This window comes from Microtus pennsylvanicus, chromosome 11, assembly GCF_037038515.1.
Source record: "Microtus pennsylvanicus isolate mMicPen1 chromosome 11, mMicPen1.hap1, whole genome shotgun sequence".
In the NCBI taxonomy this organism is placed as follows: domain Eukaryota; kingdom Metazoa; phylum Chordata; class Mammalia; order Rodentia; family Cricetidae; genus Microtus; species Microtus pennsylvanicus.
In genome coordinates this window covers 26,722,586-26,739,736 of record NC_134589.1, presented here as the reverse complement: position 1 = coordinate 26,739,736, position 17,151 = coordinate 26,722,586, and the positions used below count along the sequence as shown (strand labels likewise).

At 40.1% G+C, this 17,151-nt stretch overlaps 1 protein-coding gene across 9 annotated transcripts in view; it reads left to right on the top strand.

The window, feature by feature from the left end:
* Spop (speckle type BTB/POZ protein) overlaps window positions 1–17,151 on the top strand; it is an 84,728-nt gene that overhangs the window by 61,508 nt on the left and 6,069 nt on the right. For 7 of the 9 annotated variants that reach the window (XM_075991003.1, XM_075991009.1, XM_075991008.1 and 4 more), the window contains 7 exons: window positions 380–523; window positions 1,212–1,333; window positions 4,510–4,661; window positions 4,765–4,892; window positions 11,552–11,729; window positions 15,736–15,791; window positions 16,247–16,369. In XM_075991003.1, the coding sequence (XP_075847118.1) occupies window positions 446–523; window positions 1,212–1,333; window positions 4,510–4,661; window positions 4,765–4,892; window positions 11,552–11,729; window positions 15,736–15,791; window positions 16,247–16,369 (837 nt within the window). In that variant the 5' untranslated portion in view covers window positions 380–445. The remainder of the gene's footprint in view (window positions 1–379; window positions 524–1,211; window positions 1,334–4,509; window positions 4,662–4,764; window positions 4,893–11,551; window positions 11,730–15,735; window positions 15,792–16,246; window positions 16,370–17,151) is intronic. The other 2 variants (XM_075991011.1, XM_075991010.1) reach the window with 1 other exon arrangement.

The window sequence follows — 17,151 nt, the reverse complement described above, 5'->3', positions numbered from 1 at the left end:
CAGGCCACAAAGTTTCCAGTATCTTAGAAGATCAAACAAATAATAGGATAATAGGGAAGAGGGAAAGGACTGGGAGGAGTAGAGAGAGATGAAACTGAGGTCAGGATGTATTATATGAGAGAAGAATAATAAAAATTCAGATTAACATTAAAAAATCAGTTAAGCCGGGCAATGGTGGCGCACGCCTTTAATCCCAGCACTTGGGAGGCAGAGGCAGGCGGATCTCTGTGAGTTCGAGACCAGCCTGGTCTACAGAGCTAGTTCCAGGACAGGCTCCAAAGCCACAGAGAAACCCTGTCTCGAAAAACCAAAAAATAAAATAAAATAAAAAATCAGTTAAAAAGGGGGCTAATAAATCTTAATTCTTGGATCTTACCAGGGTGAAGAAAAACCAGAAATCTCTGCCCCCTGACTTTGAAAACCCAGTTTAACCTTCAAACTGGCGATGTCAAGGGTTCCAAGTCCTCCACCTCCGGCAGAAATGTCGAGTGGTCCCGTGGCTGAGAGCTGGTGCTATACACAGGTAAGTTCAAGTTTTCACTAGTGGACAAAAGCAACATAATCATTTTTCAACTTTGGGTTTCCTAGTTTCTCTGGGGCCAAAAAGTACAAGTTGAGGTCCTTATTAGCCTTGCATTTCTTATTTTCCTTACATGGAGTCTAAATCCCCAAGGCTAATGCTTTTCTATGGTGATTCAAGAGGGAATCTTTAGCTAGATTTTTTTGGGGGTTGGTTTTGCAACAGGATTTCTCTGTGTAACAGCTCTGGCTATCCTGGAACTTGGTTTGTAGACCAGGCTGGCCTCGAACTCACAGAGAAAATTTTGTCTAGATTTTTTTAGATCCTCCTTGATAGGTATGTGTTCTAAAGCTCAGAGCAGTATTTGAGATTCACAGCCCCCAGAATGGCATCAGCATATCAATTACAGACTCTTTTAGGACCACAAAGCTTCAGACTTTACCTACCCTGTTCTTGTATTGTTATTGTTGCTGTTCTTTCTTTGACTGTGTTTTTCTCATTTCCAACCAGTGTTTTCAAAAGTTGAAAGCATTATAAAAGCAGTAGGTCAGAGATTTCTCCATGTAGACGAGGGACCACTTGAACTGCAGTCTTCTGTGGGGATAAGGGAGGGGTGCTTATCTGATCTTCAACCTGTTTTTTCCAGGTTCCCCACATCTTATTTAATTCCTTCCTAATTTTCTATCAACAGATCAAGGTAGTGAAATTCTCCTACATGTGGACCATCAATAACTTTAGTTTTTGCCGGGAGGAAATGGGTGAAGTCATAAAAAGTTCAACTTTTTCATCAGGAGCCAATGATAAACTGAAATGGTGAGGAAGAACACCTCTAGTTGTAAACTTGTTCCATAAGTTGCCTGTTTTGCTTGGTTTGAATAGGATATGGGCAGAATGTAAGTTCTTAAAGGCACAGATTTTACTTTTGTTGTCCTATTGCCTATAATAGTGCCAGACACAGTAGGTACTCAACTACAAGTGTTTGAAATAATTTAATGAGTTTAATACAATTTAGCAAACTCGGGTTGTATAGGGTAAATGAGGAAAGAGTGCCAGTGTTACCAGAAGACCCAAATTTGATCCCTGGGGCCCACATGGTGGAAGGAAAAGAACTGATTTCTGCAAGTTGTCCTCTGACTTCCACACTAGAACCATGACACTCATGGACCCACGGATACAGACACACAGAAGAAATTAGGGGCTGGAGAGATGGCTCAGCAGTTCTTCCAGAGGTCCTGAGTTCAGTTCCCAGCAACCACATGGTGGCTCACAACCATCTGTAATAAGATCTGATGCCCTCTTCTGGCGTGCAGGCAGAACACTATATATAATAAATTTTAAAAAAGAAATTAATAAGTGTAATTTAAAATTTTTGAAGGTTTATAGAAGGCCGGTGTAGCTCAGTGACAGAGTGCTCAACTAGCATGTGGAGGTTCTAGGATTAGTTCTTGGCACTTCAGTAAGTGTATGAAGGACTGGTAGTCACCCAGTTCAGCTAACTAGAGCTTTGTTTGGAGAAGGGCCAACTATCACCAGATTTTCTGGTTTTTTTTTAGAAAGCAACAAGTCTAGTTGTTATGGGTTTCTTTTTGTTTGTTTGGAGATGCGGTCTCACTAAGAAGTGTTGGCTGGCCTGGAAGTCAGCATGAAGACCAGGCTGACCTTAAACTCAAAACAAAGATCCACCTGCCTCTGCTTCTTGAGTGTTGAGATTAAAGGTGTGTGTCATCACATGCAGCAACAATCTAAGGTTTTTAACATAAAATCTTGACTTGACTTTTAAATTACCTGCACATACATGAAGACTTAGATTCCATCCCCAGAACTCATAAACTGGACATGGTAGTGGATCCCTGAAATCCCACTGCTCAGAGGTAGAGACGTTCTCTACGTCTCATAAAAGTTCAAGATTAGGCTGGGTATGCTGGCACACACCTTTCATCCCTGCACTCAGGATGCAGAGGCAAGTGAATCTCTGAATTCCAGGTCATCCTGGTCTGCATAGCAAGTTTCAGGCTAGCCAGGGTTACATGATGAGACTTTCTCAAAAAGGAACAGGGCAATGGTTCAAGGTCATCCTTATTTGGCTTTGTAACTGGCAGGATGGAGATAAAATTTATCCAGGAGGCACATTGTTACATAGCAGGCTTCATTTCCTCTACTCACGTTCCATGCTATTACATGTCTTAAGCGTAGCTTCCCTGTGCGTAAAGTAACAATAGGTATATCTACCACGTGCCAACAAGTCTTTGAGCTTTCTCTGAATTTACTGTATAGTATGTTGTTCATGCTCTGAATGGATTAAGTTTGGGGTTCCTGAACTAGTGCCTATTGCAAGGTGACTATCATCTGGGAGTGAGGATGAGTGCCATCTTGAGAAATAGGAGCAAGTAGTTAAGGACACAACCAACCATATGTCCCTAGCAAAAATCAGAACATTTTTGTTTCTGAACTTCCACTTTGGGCTGGAGAGATGGCTCAGAGGTTAGGAGCACTGACTTTCCTTCCAGAGGTCCTGAGTTCAATTCCCAGCAACCACATGGTGGCTCACAACCATCTGTAATGAGGTCTGGCGCCCTCTCCTGGAGTGTAGGCACACATGCAGCCAGAACATTGTATACATATAAATAAATAAATCTTTTAAAAAATAAAAAAAAAAGATCTTCCACTTTGATCTCTGATAACCCACTGAAGAGTTTATTAATTTAATATTTTCTGACTTTGTACATTAAACTGTAGACTAACTATTGAGTGAAATGTTTATCCTTGGCATTATATTTAACCTTTCTAGCATACTGTATAGTGGTATATTTGGCATCTGTACTCCCTAGAGAGTCACTGGATTAGACCACCTGTTTGAGAAAGGTGACATAACCCTGGCAAGGCTTGAAGATACATGTGGCTTGTGTATGCTATGTGGTAGAGCAGTGTCTGAACTCCATGCATTTCAGCTAATGACATTTACAATTTAACTCAGTTGAACCTATTAAGTTTTGTCTAGATTCTGTTTTGAATCATCCTTAACAGATTGGCATCTTAAACTCTTATTTAGAAGCCAAGCTTAGAACATTCCCCTGTCGAATAAGAGTTTACTTTTATCTGTGCTTCTTCCACAATACCTCTATTATTTTAACTCTTAAAATATAATTGCTGAAGGCTAGAGAAATGGTTCAGCAGGTAAGAATACTTGCTGCTCTTGCAGAGGATCTGAGTTTGGTTCCTAGCACACACATTGGATGGCTCACAACTACCCGACTCCAGCTCCAAAGGGATCCCATGTCTTTGACCTCCACAGGCATGTCACACACACACACACACACACACACACACACACACACACACACACACAATAAAATATCTATAAAAGAGTATGTATCAGCCAGACGTGGTGACACATACCTTTAATTCCAAAAGACAGAAGCAGGTGGATCTCTGAATTCAAGGCCAGCGTGGTTTTTAGAGCCAGTTCCAGGACAGCCAAGGCTGTTAAACAGAGAAACCCTGTTTAGAAAAGCAAACAAATAAAAAAGAGTATGTGCTATGTGGATACTTCTCCAGAATACATTTTTCTCTCACAGGGTTACTAAATGGCTCTCAACTTTTTAAAAAAGTATTTCCCCATGAGAAACTGAGGGCTGTCTTTTCTGGGATTAAAGAATGAAAAACAGAGTAGTCTGAAAAACATTTTAAATGTTTTAGGCTGAGATAGGTGAATGATTTGACAATTATAAAGGAAATGGCAGAGACGTAAGAGATGTGAATGCCCTTTTATTTTTGTCTAATTTTTAAAAGCTGATCCAAATTGGTGTAGAAAATATTGTTTTCAAGTTTCTGTTGAATCAGTCTCCTGGTAAGGGACTTAAACTCTAAAAAACAAAACCTAACAACAACAGCAACAGAAACACTTCTTCCCCTCTGGATTCTGATGTTTCCTGCTAGACTTCAGGAGCCATAAGGCTTTTTTAATCCACATTTGTTTCTGTGTTGGGCAGGTGTTTGCGAGTAAACCCAAAAGGGTTAGATGAAGAAAGCAAAGATTACCTGTCACTTTACCTGTTATTGGTTAGCTGTCCAAAGAGTGAAGTTCGGGCGAAGTTCAAGTTCTCCATCCTGAATGCCAAGGGAGAAGAAACCAAAGCTATGGGTAAATGTTTCTACTTTCACATCCAGTAATTTCATACACTGATAAGTTGTGGATTTGAGCTGGTCTTTGAGAATTCTAAATATGACTCTCTTTTTCATTCTAGAGAGTCAGCGAGCTTATAGGTTCGTGCAAGGCAAAGACTGGGGATTCAAAAAATTTATTCGTAGAGACTTTCTCTTGGACGAGGCCAATGGGCTTCTCCCTGATGACAAGCTCACCCTCTTCTGCGAGGTGAGTCCTTTTGCCCTGCTTTGAGACTGGCAATTCCCTGACCTGATGTGTATTGGTAGACTTAATTGTATTGTGTCAAGGATGTGAAATGAGAAAAATCCCCAAGGGGAGTGGTTCTGTACAAATGTTATTTATGTGACTGATTGAACTGCCTTATGATTTCAAGGTTGTTGGGCACCTGGGCTCTCTACTTGTTACTGTTCATAAGAACGAAGATTGTATCTGTCAGTTTTGAGATGCTTGAGTCAGGATCTTCACTCTTTCTTTTCTTTTCTTTTTTTTTTGTGTGGGGCGGTTCAAATACTATAACACTTCAAGCTGAGCAGTGGCTAGCAACTGCAACTAAATTTGTGTTTCTGTTGCTTAAAGTTTCTGGTTCCTTCCTGGGTGGCAAGTGTTTGGCTGGGTTGTTCTCCTTTTCTGCTCTTTGGACTAGGTGACTACTTGGAGGAGCTGAGTGTTCATGATTTGTCTTGCTGGGATCATTATGAAGTAGGAAAGGGAGGGGCTACTTTTTCTAGGGTAAAAGCTGTGGAAACTGGTAGCTTAGAAGGGGAGAGTCAGCTGTCATCATATTGAAGGGTCAGTGTCTCTCACCAGTGGCCTAAGAGCCTTTGGATAAGCTTAGAAAAATTTCTTGACCCAAGATCCAACTGAAAAGGGCTTACTAAATGGGTACAATATATTGTAATGAGACATTTCCTGCCATTTTCCATACATGGAGAAATGCAAGAAACTTGGGGTAAATAAATAAAAATTCTATTAAACTGGAGTATTAGTGTCCCTGTATATCTCACAGTCAGGGAACTGCTTCCTGAGAGTGAAGCAAGTGGTTTTGTACTTTCATGAGGCTGAGTTCAGGCAAGTGTCGCAATTGCCAGCTAGCTCATCAAATAATAGGCTTGCGTTGTGTGTCAATGACCGTTCCAAAGGCATATCACACCTGTGTAGTCCAGGAACTTGTCCCTTAGAACTCTTGCCCTTTCATGAAGCATGGCCGGTAGTAGCAGACTGTGGATTATAACAAATAATTGCTAATGATTAGAAAACTTTGTACACTGAAAAGGTAAAATTTAGTTTGTATACTAGCCATTCCCTCTCCATTTTAATTCCAGAGTAACTGAAAGAAATGGTAGATTATCAGCGTCTGAATAAATAAGTAAAGAGTGGCAGTTTTATGTTTAATGAACTTGAAATGTGAATTTCATCTAATCTAAGTCTTGCTAAGTTGCAGGTCACACTCGTTGCCTGAGTAGAACAATAAGAATTAACTATGGCTTTGTTTGAGGTTAGATGCTGTAGAAACAGCATTAGTTTCAGTCTTTGCCTGTCGTCTGTCCTAGAAATTTGTGAGGTTTTTTTTTTTTTTTTTACTCCTTTGGTTTTAAAAGCAGCTCTGTCTACCCAGGCTGGCCTCAAGATCACTCCTATCATTATGCCTCCTGAGTGCTGAAGATTTGTATTTCCAAAACAAAACAAAAAACCATTTAAAATAGTAGAAAATTCTAATTTTGTTGAAAATGAAAGCCAGTCTTCAAGCTTCTCTCTAAAGAGAATCTTCTCTAAATATTACCACTGGCATTTTAGGCAGTACCGTGACTCATAACATTTTCAAGTCTACAGTGGGTCCATCCTTTCCTGGTGTCCCCATACTATTCCAGCTGCTCTGACCCCTGGATTGTGATCTGTGATTTGGAAACTGTTTGGCCTGCCCTCACTTGGTTACTCTTATCCTATGGTTAGGGCTGAGGCTGAGTTCCAGCATTCTTTTTTCACTTCCCCATATGAAATTCTCTTAGGAGAAATCCTGTGGTTAAGTTTAGATTTGCCTTACTGACTTAGAAGGGAAGTGCGATGACACGTTGGAAATGAGGAGATGTTGAACGGGGAAACGTCTGCTGGGTTCTGCTGATGCCGTGGTTTCTCGCCATAGAACCAGGTGTGCCATCTGTTCCTCTCACACTTCCCAGTTGGCCACAGGTGCTGAGTGTTGCTTCTCGTACTTGGTCTTGTGCCTAGTGAGACTCGTTCCTGTTCCAAGGCTCTCTGTGGACTTAGTAGCATTCAACACTGCAAGACGGTTGTGTGGGGGTGTGTATTTGATATGTGGGTTTTTAAAATGTCTGCAATTCATCCAAGTTCTTAGCACTTTTCACAGCTAGACCATTTCCATGTAAGTCCTATTCCTTTGACCTGTTTCTCTTGTATCAGTAGAGTACTTATAAACAAGTTTATTTTAATACCTGTTTATATTTTATGTTCTATTGTTTCCCTTATTTTCTAATTATTTAGAGGTTTTTATGAAAGGATATCCACATGGAATTTAGTCACAAGTACACGCTATGCTGCATTGCTCCCCCAGTCTGCGCCAGATACTTCTTTGCTCTCCTGATGTGCACTGAGTGCAGCTAGTTCAGAGATTCTGGTGCTCCCAGAGGTCACAGGGAATCAGGAAGGGAAAGACTGAGCACCATGCTTGTGCCTCTTTGGCCTTTAATTCAGTGGTATCACTGAAAGTACCAGATGGGTGGTCTTGTTTGTAATATGCCACATGGGGTTCACTTTCAGTTCTTGATGAGTTTTTTCTATTAGAAAATATGGCGATTTTCCCAAGTTGCATTTGTTTAATTAACATACTTAAATGTTTTCTAAGCATTTCTTGAATCATCTTTATCGCAATCCTTTGAGCTAGACTAGTTCTGTTTTCTTCATTTCTGTTACACAAGCGAAGCAGTGCCTCGGGAGGTCAGGTAATTTTTCCTAACATTGTACAGCAAATTAATGTCAAGGCCATGTCAGCTCTCCATTTCCCACTTCTTGTCTGCTGTGCCGTAATAAGTGGAGCTGAATGCCATTCACCCAAGAGAGCAAGGGCTCTCCCAAGTTTTCTTAGTAGAGCGTATTGACTTTAGTAATGAAAGGGAGAACATACAAAGCATGTTTAAATTAAATTTTTAAAATTTTCTCCTTAATAATTTGAGCCATAGGAAATCTTTGTGAAAATTTTCAGCTTCTGTTAACCCTTTCCAGTCACTTATATTGAAAACAAATATCCTTTAGCTATGAAGGTGTCATATGTTCCCCCTTCTTTGCCTATGCAGGTAGAAGAGTCCTCTTTGTAAGGTGACAGTTAAGATGAAATAGGAAACATCATATGAAATATAAACACCACTTGTAAAATATCCAGACATTAGCTTATGTTTTTAAAATATCCTTTCCATTCTTAAGAATAGACTATTCCTTTGGTTGCCTGAGAATATGTATTTTTTTACCCAATTTTAAATAAATAATGTCTGTTCATATTTTTCTTTTTTTAGTGAATTGGTCATATGTATTAGTTATACTATATGGAACAACTAATATTTGCTTTTTCTTGACCTACAGAGATGTTAGCTTGCTATGTAGCATCTTGGTAGGTTATAAAACATGTTGATGAGGCAAACCCACTACCACACTGATATCTCGGTAACTAGAGGATAGCCTGTGTACTGTTCCCGTATATGGAATACTTGTCCCCTGACCAAAGAATGAGGCAGTTACTTCACTTTTTATGTTATTCCCTAATGTTTATGTGCCTGAACAATACATTCTTAAGATTTACTTGGTTTTGAGCTTTATAAAACTGATATGAGATTTAATGTTGTCATCTAGGACTTGCTTTTTTAAAATATTGTTTCTAAGATTTATACTTTAAATGCAACCACAGTTTATTTTTAGTACAAGGGAAAGTCTGTTTTATGATTGTGTGGTTTGTTCTCTTACTGATTGACATTCAGGTTGCTGCTAGTCTGCTGCAGATGATGTGCTACGCTATAAACAATGTGTGGCATTTCCTTATTGTTTTAATTTTTAATTCTATAGACACTAAAGAGCCTTTCATGGATTATCCCTTTTATAGAGATGACTGTACAAGATTTGACAGTACTTAGTCTTTCATGGGTATTAAATATTTCTATGGATTTCCCTTTTAGTGGATGAACATATACAAGGCTTGATAGTCCTTAGTTGTTCATGAAATTTTCTTTAAAATTTTTTCTTTGTAATTTCCTTTTTTAAAAAAGAGAAGTTAAAGCCAAACATGGTAGCCCACACCTTTAGTCCCACACTTATGGAGGCAGAGGCAGGCCCATCTCTGAATAGGAGGACAGCCTGTTCTACAGAATGAGTTCCTGGAAAGCCAGGGCTACACGGAGAATCTCTGTCTTGAAAAAAACAAAACAAAAAAAAAAAAAGAGAGAGAGAGAGAGAGAGAGAGAGAAGAAAAAGAAGTTGACTTTAAAAGTGAGACCCTCCCATAACTTGAAACTTTGTAGATTATACAGTCTTCCTGAGACATTTTCATGCATTCATTTATAAGACGACATAAATGTCACAGTCACGTCATCTTCACAGCTGCAGTTCTGAATGAGTCTCCATAGTCAACTTTATAGGCATTAAAAAAAAACTTTCATTTTTCTCAAAATGGTCTCATTTTAGCATCATCATTTGCAAAGGAAAACAATTCCTCTCTAAGTTAAAAGTTTGGGCTCTGAAGACTCATTTCTGAGTGCCATTTAAAATTTATTTTTAATTAAGCGTATTTAATGTTGGTAAGAGGTGCCAGACATTCAGGACTCTGGAGATTCCAAGCATCCATATATCTACAGAACAAGCCTGACTCAGGCAATAAAGGTACCTTCTCCTTCCTGCTGTGTTCCTGTCTGTGTCCAAAGAGGAGAATAGCCCTACTGGGGGGTGTCGCAGTCTTTGGGCTCCATTCATTACCAAGCATGTATCTAGCCAGCAGAAAGTCCACTGGTAACCATAGTTCATTTGAAATTCAGCTTAGCTTTTGCCAATTCATTTACCCAGTCTACTCAATTGCTATTAAGTGTTAATGATTTTGGGCTCCTGTCAGCCTGATTTAATTCAAACTAGAAACATAGTGCCAAAAGCTTTCTCCATTCTCTACATTGTCCATCCCTGGGGATTCCTGCCTTTCTCTGTGAGGAAGTAGGATTTAATTGGTCTTTTCCTTTTTTTTTTCCTAAATTAGTATTTAGAATTATAACTGGGAACAGACAACTCTCACTTTTAGTGTTAATATTATATCAAAGAAGTGAGGATACTAATATGAGAAAATGATTGAACCAAATTAGAAATCTTACAAAAAAAAAAAAGCAAGAGAGGATCTCTGTGGGGTGGTTTGTGCTGGGTCCGGGTTATTAAAATATTGTTATAATCTGTTCCTGATAAATGCGCTCTAATGCTGAGCACATTCATAATTGATTAGCTTGACTGCCTCCTTGTGCAAGATCATAACAGTTTTAAACAAATGAATAAGTTTTTTGACCTGGTAGTAAATACCTCACTCTTACACAGAAGGGATTATAGGTCATATGGATGAAGCATTAACTTTGCCTCTGGGTTTATGACTGCAGCTAAAGGATGACTTGCATCTTGAAGGTCAAAAGAAATCTGGGTCATCAAGGATGTTCTTAAACTGTCTTTCTCATCAGATTCTTAGCAGTAGAAGAGCAGGGAGTTAATTCTCAAGGCTTGAGTTCTGCTTGAACTTAACTTTTCTAACATGTGTTTGTTGTAGGAAACAAAACACAGCGTTTGTTGGGTGCATGGCTGCTTTGTCGGATGTTATTTTTTTGTTTAATGACTAGCATATTTTATAATGTTAATGTGATTTGTAAGTCCTTATAACTGGTATCTCAACAGCTGGCTTTCACTAACTCATCTAAAAATTTAGCTTGATTTCTGTCTAGGCTGAATTAATTAAACTAGTTGAAACATGCTTCTGAAACCAGAGTGGAAGGTTGAAGGAGCCTTCCATACAATTGGCATTGCCGTTCTGTTCCAGGGGTATATATAAGTGCATATCTAAGCTGCAGTCAGCCATCTTGAATGTCATTGTCACAGATGACTGAATTTGGGTGTAAAACTTATGGTATACCCACCCAGTTTCCCTACTGAAAGTTCTTCCTAGTCTAATCTTTATGGGTTGTGAGCCATCATGTTCATTAATCAAATGTCTTTGAGAAATGTCAGCTACTTACCAAGCTCTACAGAAACCACAGTTTATCTGTTTTTCCTGACTTAACTAAAATAACTGAAATGCTTTGGGGCTTAAGTTACTACATTTCTTTAGAGTTTTATATAGTGACTGTAATGGTTTGAAAAAAAATGGCTCCTCAAATGGAGTGGCACTACTAGGAGGTGTGGCCTTGTTGGGGTAGATGTGATCTTATTGGAGGACGTGTGTCACTGTGGAGGTGGGTTTTGAGGTCTCATATATGCTCAAGCCATGCCCAGTGAGACAGACCGCTTCCTGTTGCCTACAAGATGTAGGGTAAAGGGAATACTTGAAATTGAGCATTTGTTCCTGTCAGTTTCTCTTTGATAGCTGTGCTTGGGTTTGCAAGGAGATGGAACTTATTAGAAACTGGAGAAGAACTTACTCTGTGAGGCTGTCATTGTCTACAGTGTGGTATAAAAGAAGTACGATTATAATAAATGGTTAATTGATTCAAAGGAGAAAGTCTTGATTTGTGGAGATAGTTTCAAGAAAATGTGTGGTATCTAAATCTTCTATTTCTGCACTGTGGCAGAAGTTCTCTCTCCACCTGCTGGTAACAAAAGCTTTGTTTCTGTCTCCTTATATTTCACAGGTGAGTGTAGTACAAGATTCCGTCAATATTTCTGGACAGAACACCATGAATATGGTGAAGGTTCCTGAGTGCCGGCTGGCGGATGAGTTAGGAGGACTGTGGGAGAATTCCCGATTCACAGATTGCTGCTTGTGTGTGGCTGGCCAAGAATTCCAGGCTCACAAGGCTATCCTAGCAGGTTAGTATTTATTCATGACTCGCTTTATAATTTTGATGCAATAGGAAAACTAGTGGCTACAAAATTGCCTTTGGAACAACTTTAGCTTTTGAACTCTGCACCTAAATACATTTTCAAAGTTCGTTTTCATTTTGGTATTTTGAGACAGCTTAGGCTGACCTGGAACTTACTAGCCCAGACTGTCCTCAGACTTTTAGTCCTAACCCCATCCTCACCCCAACTCCCCAGTGCTGGATTAATAGGCATATGCCACCATACCTGTACTGTATTTTTGTATTCTGAAGATAGTTCTCATAACCAAAAAGGCTACTTTTCATAAAAGCAGCATTTCTGGTTTGTCTTGAGTGGACTCTTAGGCTATATCATTTTCAATGTGTAAATGGTGGTTATATAAAAATATTGCATATCTTTGCATTGGGAAAGTATCTCTTAGAGTACCTAAGAGCAGGTGGTAGCTCCTAGTTGGGCTTTGGATGCAATGGAGAGGATTCTGGTCAAGGGAGTAAGTATTATCAAGCTGAGACTTAGGCCTCAGATGGTTAAGTTGTCTCTTCACTATAAAAGTACAAGAAGAATGAGACTTGCTACTGACCCAGAGGATCGGGTCTTGTTCCATCAGGTTCTTGATCTTTAAGACCAGAAAGATCCACCCAGAGGAGGAACTGAGAGAAGGCTGACTTCACCCTATAGAAAATGGGAGCCATAGCTACACACTGCTCTGCAGAGTACAGAGCATAAGAGAGTATTGTGTGGCTCTCCAAGTAACATACTTCTTCCCAGGACTCCTCTGTTGAGACATCTTGACTCCGTCATTCTAAGGTTTACTCTTGAAACGAGCTCAAGCTGTCTCATGTGACAACTTCCCATTTTCTTTTTTTTAAAAATATTTATTTATTTATTATGTATACAATATTCTGTCTTTGTGTATGACTGCAGGCCAGAAGAGGGCACCAGACACCGTTACAGATGGTTGTGAGCCACCATGTGGTTGCTGGGAATTGAACTCAGGACCTCTGGAAGAGCAGGCAATGCTCTTAACCTCTGAGCCATCTCTCCAGCCCACAACTTCCCATTTTCTGCCTCAACTAGATTGTCAATGCTGAAGGAAGTGAGCAACTCAGACTAGTGTCTGTCTGTATAGTGAAGCCCTCAACATGTTTCTTTTTTTTCTTCTCCCTCCCTCCCTCCCTCCCTCCCTCCCTCCCTCCCTCCCTCCCTCCCTTCCTCCCTACCTTCCTCCCTCCCTCTCATCCTTCCTTCCCTTTCTTTCTCTTTCTCTTTCTTTTTTTTTTAAATATTTATTTATTATGTATACAGTATTGTCAGTATTCTGTTTGCATGTGTGCCTGCAGGCCAGAAGAGGGCACCAGATCTCCTTACGGATGGTTGTGAGCCACCATGTGGTTGCTGGGAATTGAACTCAGGACCTTTGGAAGAGCAGTCAATGCTCTTAACCTCTGTCTGAGCCATCTCTCCAGCCCCCCCCCCCTTTCTCTTTCTTTTAATGTTTGTTTCTTTTTTCTTTTCTTTTTTTTTTTTTTTTCGAGACAGGGTTTCTCTGTGGTTTTGGAGCCTGTCCTGGAACTAGCTCTTGTAGACCAGGCTGGTCTCGAACTCACAGAGATCCGCCTGCCTCTGCCTCCCGAGTGCTGGGATTAAAGGCGTGCGCCACCACCGCCCGGCCTAATGTTTGTTTCTTGTATGTGTGGTACAAGCATGTTTTTGCACATATCTGTGCAAGTACATTACTGTGTGTATATATGCAGAGTCCAGAAGTTGCATGTCTTCTTCTGTTGCTTTCTACCTTACTTTTTGAGCTGAGGTCTCTCCGTGACATGCAGTTTACCATTTTTACTGAGCAGATTGATTAGTGCATTCCAGGGATCTGAGGACATGGGAGGGACACAGTGGATCCCTCCCATGGCTCTCCCGTGTCCTCCTAGTGCTGGTGTTACAGATACATGTCTGGCTTTTAAGTGGGTACTAGGGATCCAAAAAGAGGTCCTCGTGCTTTGTACAGCAAGCATTTTATCTGCTGAGCCATCTCCTTGACTCAACTCCCCACCCCGCCCGACCCCCAGTGTATCTTTCTGTAGATACAGTCAGCCTCCTTCTTTTTCCCAACAGTAGACATTTCAGACTTCTGTCATCCCCTCAAGATTCCTCCAACTCCTAAAGGATGCCTTTGCCCACATTTCCTTCCAAGAGACCCTCTTGTAGGAGCATCTTTGACCACTGTTCCCTTACCTGTCTCTCAGTGGTAAGAAGGTGTCCCTAACTTGAGGATGAATGGTTCCGTATACTTCTGCTCTCTGAGTTTTGCCCTGCCTTCCTAGAAACCTGGTTCTCTCAGTGCATGTGCTCTTTTCCCCACATACTCTGAGCTAAATTTCTTGAGGTAGCACATTCACTGTCTGCTTCCTTTCTCCACGTTGTCCTCAGTTCACCTCCTTACTAGGAAAGAATTTTCCGAAGTTATGTGAACTACCTGATAGTCCCTAAGTTGGAAAGGCTGCAGATCCTATCCTAGTTGACTCTGTGCTTTAGTTTTGTCCTGGTTCTTTGACTACTTTGTTCTTTCCCTTTATGGTTCAGGATATCGAACTCTAGGCCCCACATATGCTCAACAAGCACTCCATCGCCAAGCTGTATCTCCTGCTTGCCCCAGCTATTTCTCCTGTGTGCCTTCCCTCCCTTTTCTTCACCTATTCCTTCATGCGGCTGTCAGCCCTAACAGTCTGCTTCAGTATTCGCTCTATTCTTGCTGGGAATTCTGTTCCATTGCATTAGTGTGGTCTGCTCACTGATGACTTTCCAAACCCCACCTGCTGCTGTGGACCCTTCCTTTGTATTAAAGTACCAGTCCATGAGCACCATATAGTCTGTAATTCTTCTGAGATAAGATCAGAAGGTATAGATAACCTTCTGAAATAGATTAAAATACTGAAGTTCACATTCAAAATCTTAAAAAGTGGGGAGAAATTTCTGACCAGGCTGACCTCACACTCGGAATCTCTTACCTTACACTTAATGCATCACTATGCCTCGTTTATTTATAATTTTTTTGTAAAAAATTAAAATATTAATATATATATATATCAGGAGAACCAGGGGTAAATGGTTCAGAGAGTTAAATGATTTTACCAAGAAAATGATTAGAAAATGGCAGAGCTAAAATTAGTTCTTTCTGATGTAAAGGCCAAAAGTTCTAGGTCTCTGCCACCATCCTACCCACTCTCTGTCTGTCCTTTTGCTCTTAGGTACTGGGTTGGAAGTGTCAACTTTGGCCTCAACTCCTGATTTACTCAACAATATGAAAAAAATTGAGTTCTTTATTACTGTTCTGGTTGGAATTAAGTCTACTTATTTTTTGTGTGTATGTGGTGTGGTGTTTCATGGGTATTCATAGAAAGCACGTGGACCATAGCACTGTGGAACATATATAGCACTGTTTCTTGACCTTTTGTCTTCATTCCCATTTCTAAAGAGAAAAACTGAATTCTCTGTGATGAAAAATAATTAAATGTTAAGGAAGATGGTTTCACCAAACAAGAAAGAGCGTAGAACACATAACTAGAGGGACAGGCAATTTGCCATTAATGTTCATTATCAAGCTAGTGCACGCCATTGAGCCCAGTTTTTGACCTTCTTCCTGTGTAGTCTCTATAGAGGTGCCAGTCATTGTTCCAGCCAAAAGTCCAAAAGTCCAGATATTAGAACACCCTGCTTAGACCATGGGATACCTTCCAGTTGGAAGTTCAAAGTTTACATAAGTAGTATATATACCATTGTTGCCCAATATAGATAAATAATTTCATTTAAATGTGGATGATTAAAATACAGCCAAAGAAATGTTTTGAAAACATAGGTTTTATAATTCTGATGTGTTTTGAGGCCAAGATCGGTTCCTTGGGAATGGAATAGGAAGAACAAAGATCATCATTATTGCTAGGGTAATCAAGCAATTCCCATGCCATAACCTCATTGTTTCCCTCTTACTTTGTAGCTCGGTCTCCAGTTTTCAGTGCCATGTTTGAACACGAAATGGAGGAGAGCAAAAAGGTGTGTAACAGAACGGACATGTTTCTTTTTAACCCAGTGACTACAGTAAGACCTTTCCCAGTCTTGCAGATTTATTTTTCCTAATTATCTTTATCTTGCCATGTTATTAAAGTGCTGTTTCTTGAACAGACACCTTCTGAGAGCAGGGAGTGTCCCAGTTGATGTGGACTTACTGTTCAGCAGATCATCTCAGTGGTTTGGGTTAAAGATACTAGAAAGTCCAGAGATTTAAAAAAAAAAAAATCACACATGTAGTTGTTTTGCTACTGTCTGTGAGAAAATAAAATAAAAGTAGTATACATTGATGGGAGGGAAGAGAAGAGGGAGGAGGCTTTCTATCCATGCTAGGTTTTAACTCATACAAGCTGCTTTCTTCACCAGAACTTAACCTCATGAGTATAGTTTAGAATTGTGTTCTGTTGGAATGCTTCTCATTTTCGACTTTTCCTGCACAGAATCGGGTCGAAATCAACGATGTGGAACCTGATGTCTTTAAGGAAATGATGTGCTTCATCTACACAGGGAAGGCGCCAAACCTTGACAAAATGGCTGATGATTTGCTGGCAGCTGCTGACAAGGTAAGATAAGAAAGAATAGGAAAATAATCATAGGACCAGGTGTTCCTGTGACCTCTTCAGTTTTGTGAAAGGGCTTATGTGCAGTATCATGGATGAAGTGAGCATATATACATCTCAGTTGGACAAGACGATCTTATTTATCCTGTTGTTCCAGCACAGTAGCAACCTTTTGGTGCTCGAGGTGTTGTGCTCTGAGTGGTAAACTATCGGAGTCATCCAGTGGAGCGGAGGGCGATGTTTGATAGTCACCTCTTCTTACTCTGTCTTAATTTTAACCCAACAAGAATAAAGATTCAGGTAATGCTAACGTTTGGGTTGTACTTTATAATTTTCAAGATATTTTTTACTTCATTAACTTATTCAAACTTTATCAAAAAGACTGTATAGTCTTGGGCCTATGAGGTGGCTCAATGGGTAAGGTGTTTTGCCTGAGGATCTGAGTTCAATTCCCAGAACCCACAGAGTGTAGGAACTGACGCCCACAAGTTGTTCTCTGACCTACACACATACACACACACATGCCCCATACACAAAACAAATCAATGGAGTGTGTGTGTGTGTGTGTGTGTGTGTCAGTTTTTTTGAGACAGGGTTTCTCTGTGTAGTCCTGGCTGTCCTGAAACTTGCTCCCTAGACCAGGCTAGCCTCAAACTCACAGAGATCTACCTGCCTTTGCCTCCTGAATACTGAGATTAAAGGTGTGAACCATCACTGCCTGGCTTTTATTTTTTTTCCTGTCTTCTTTTTTTCAAATAAATGTAATTTTAAAGAGAGAAACCAGC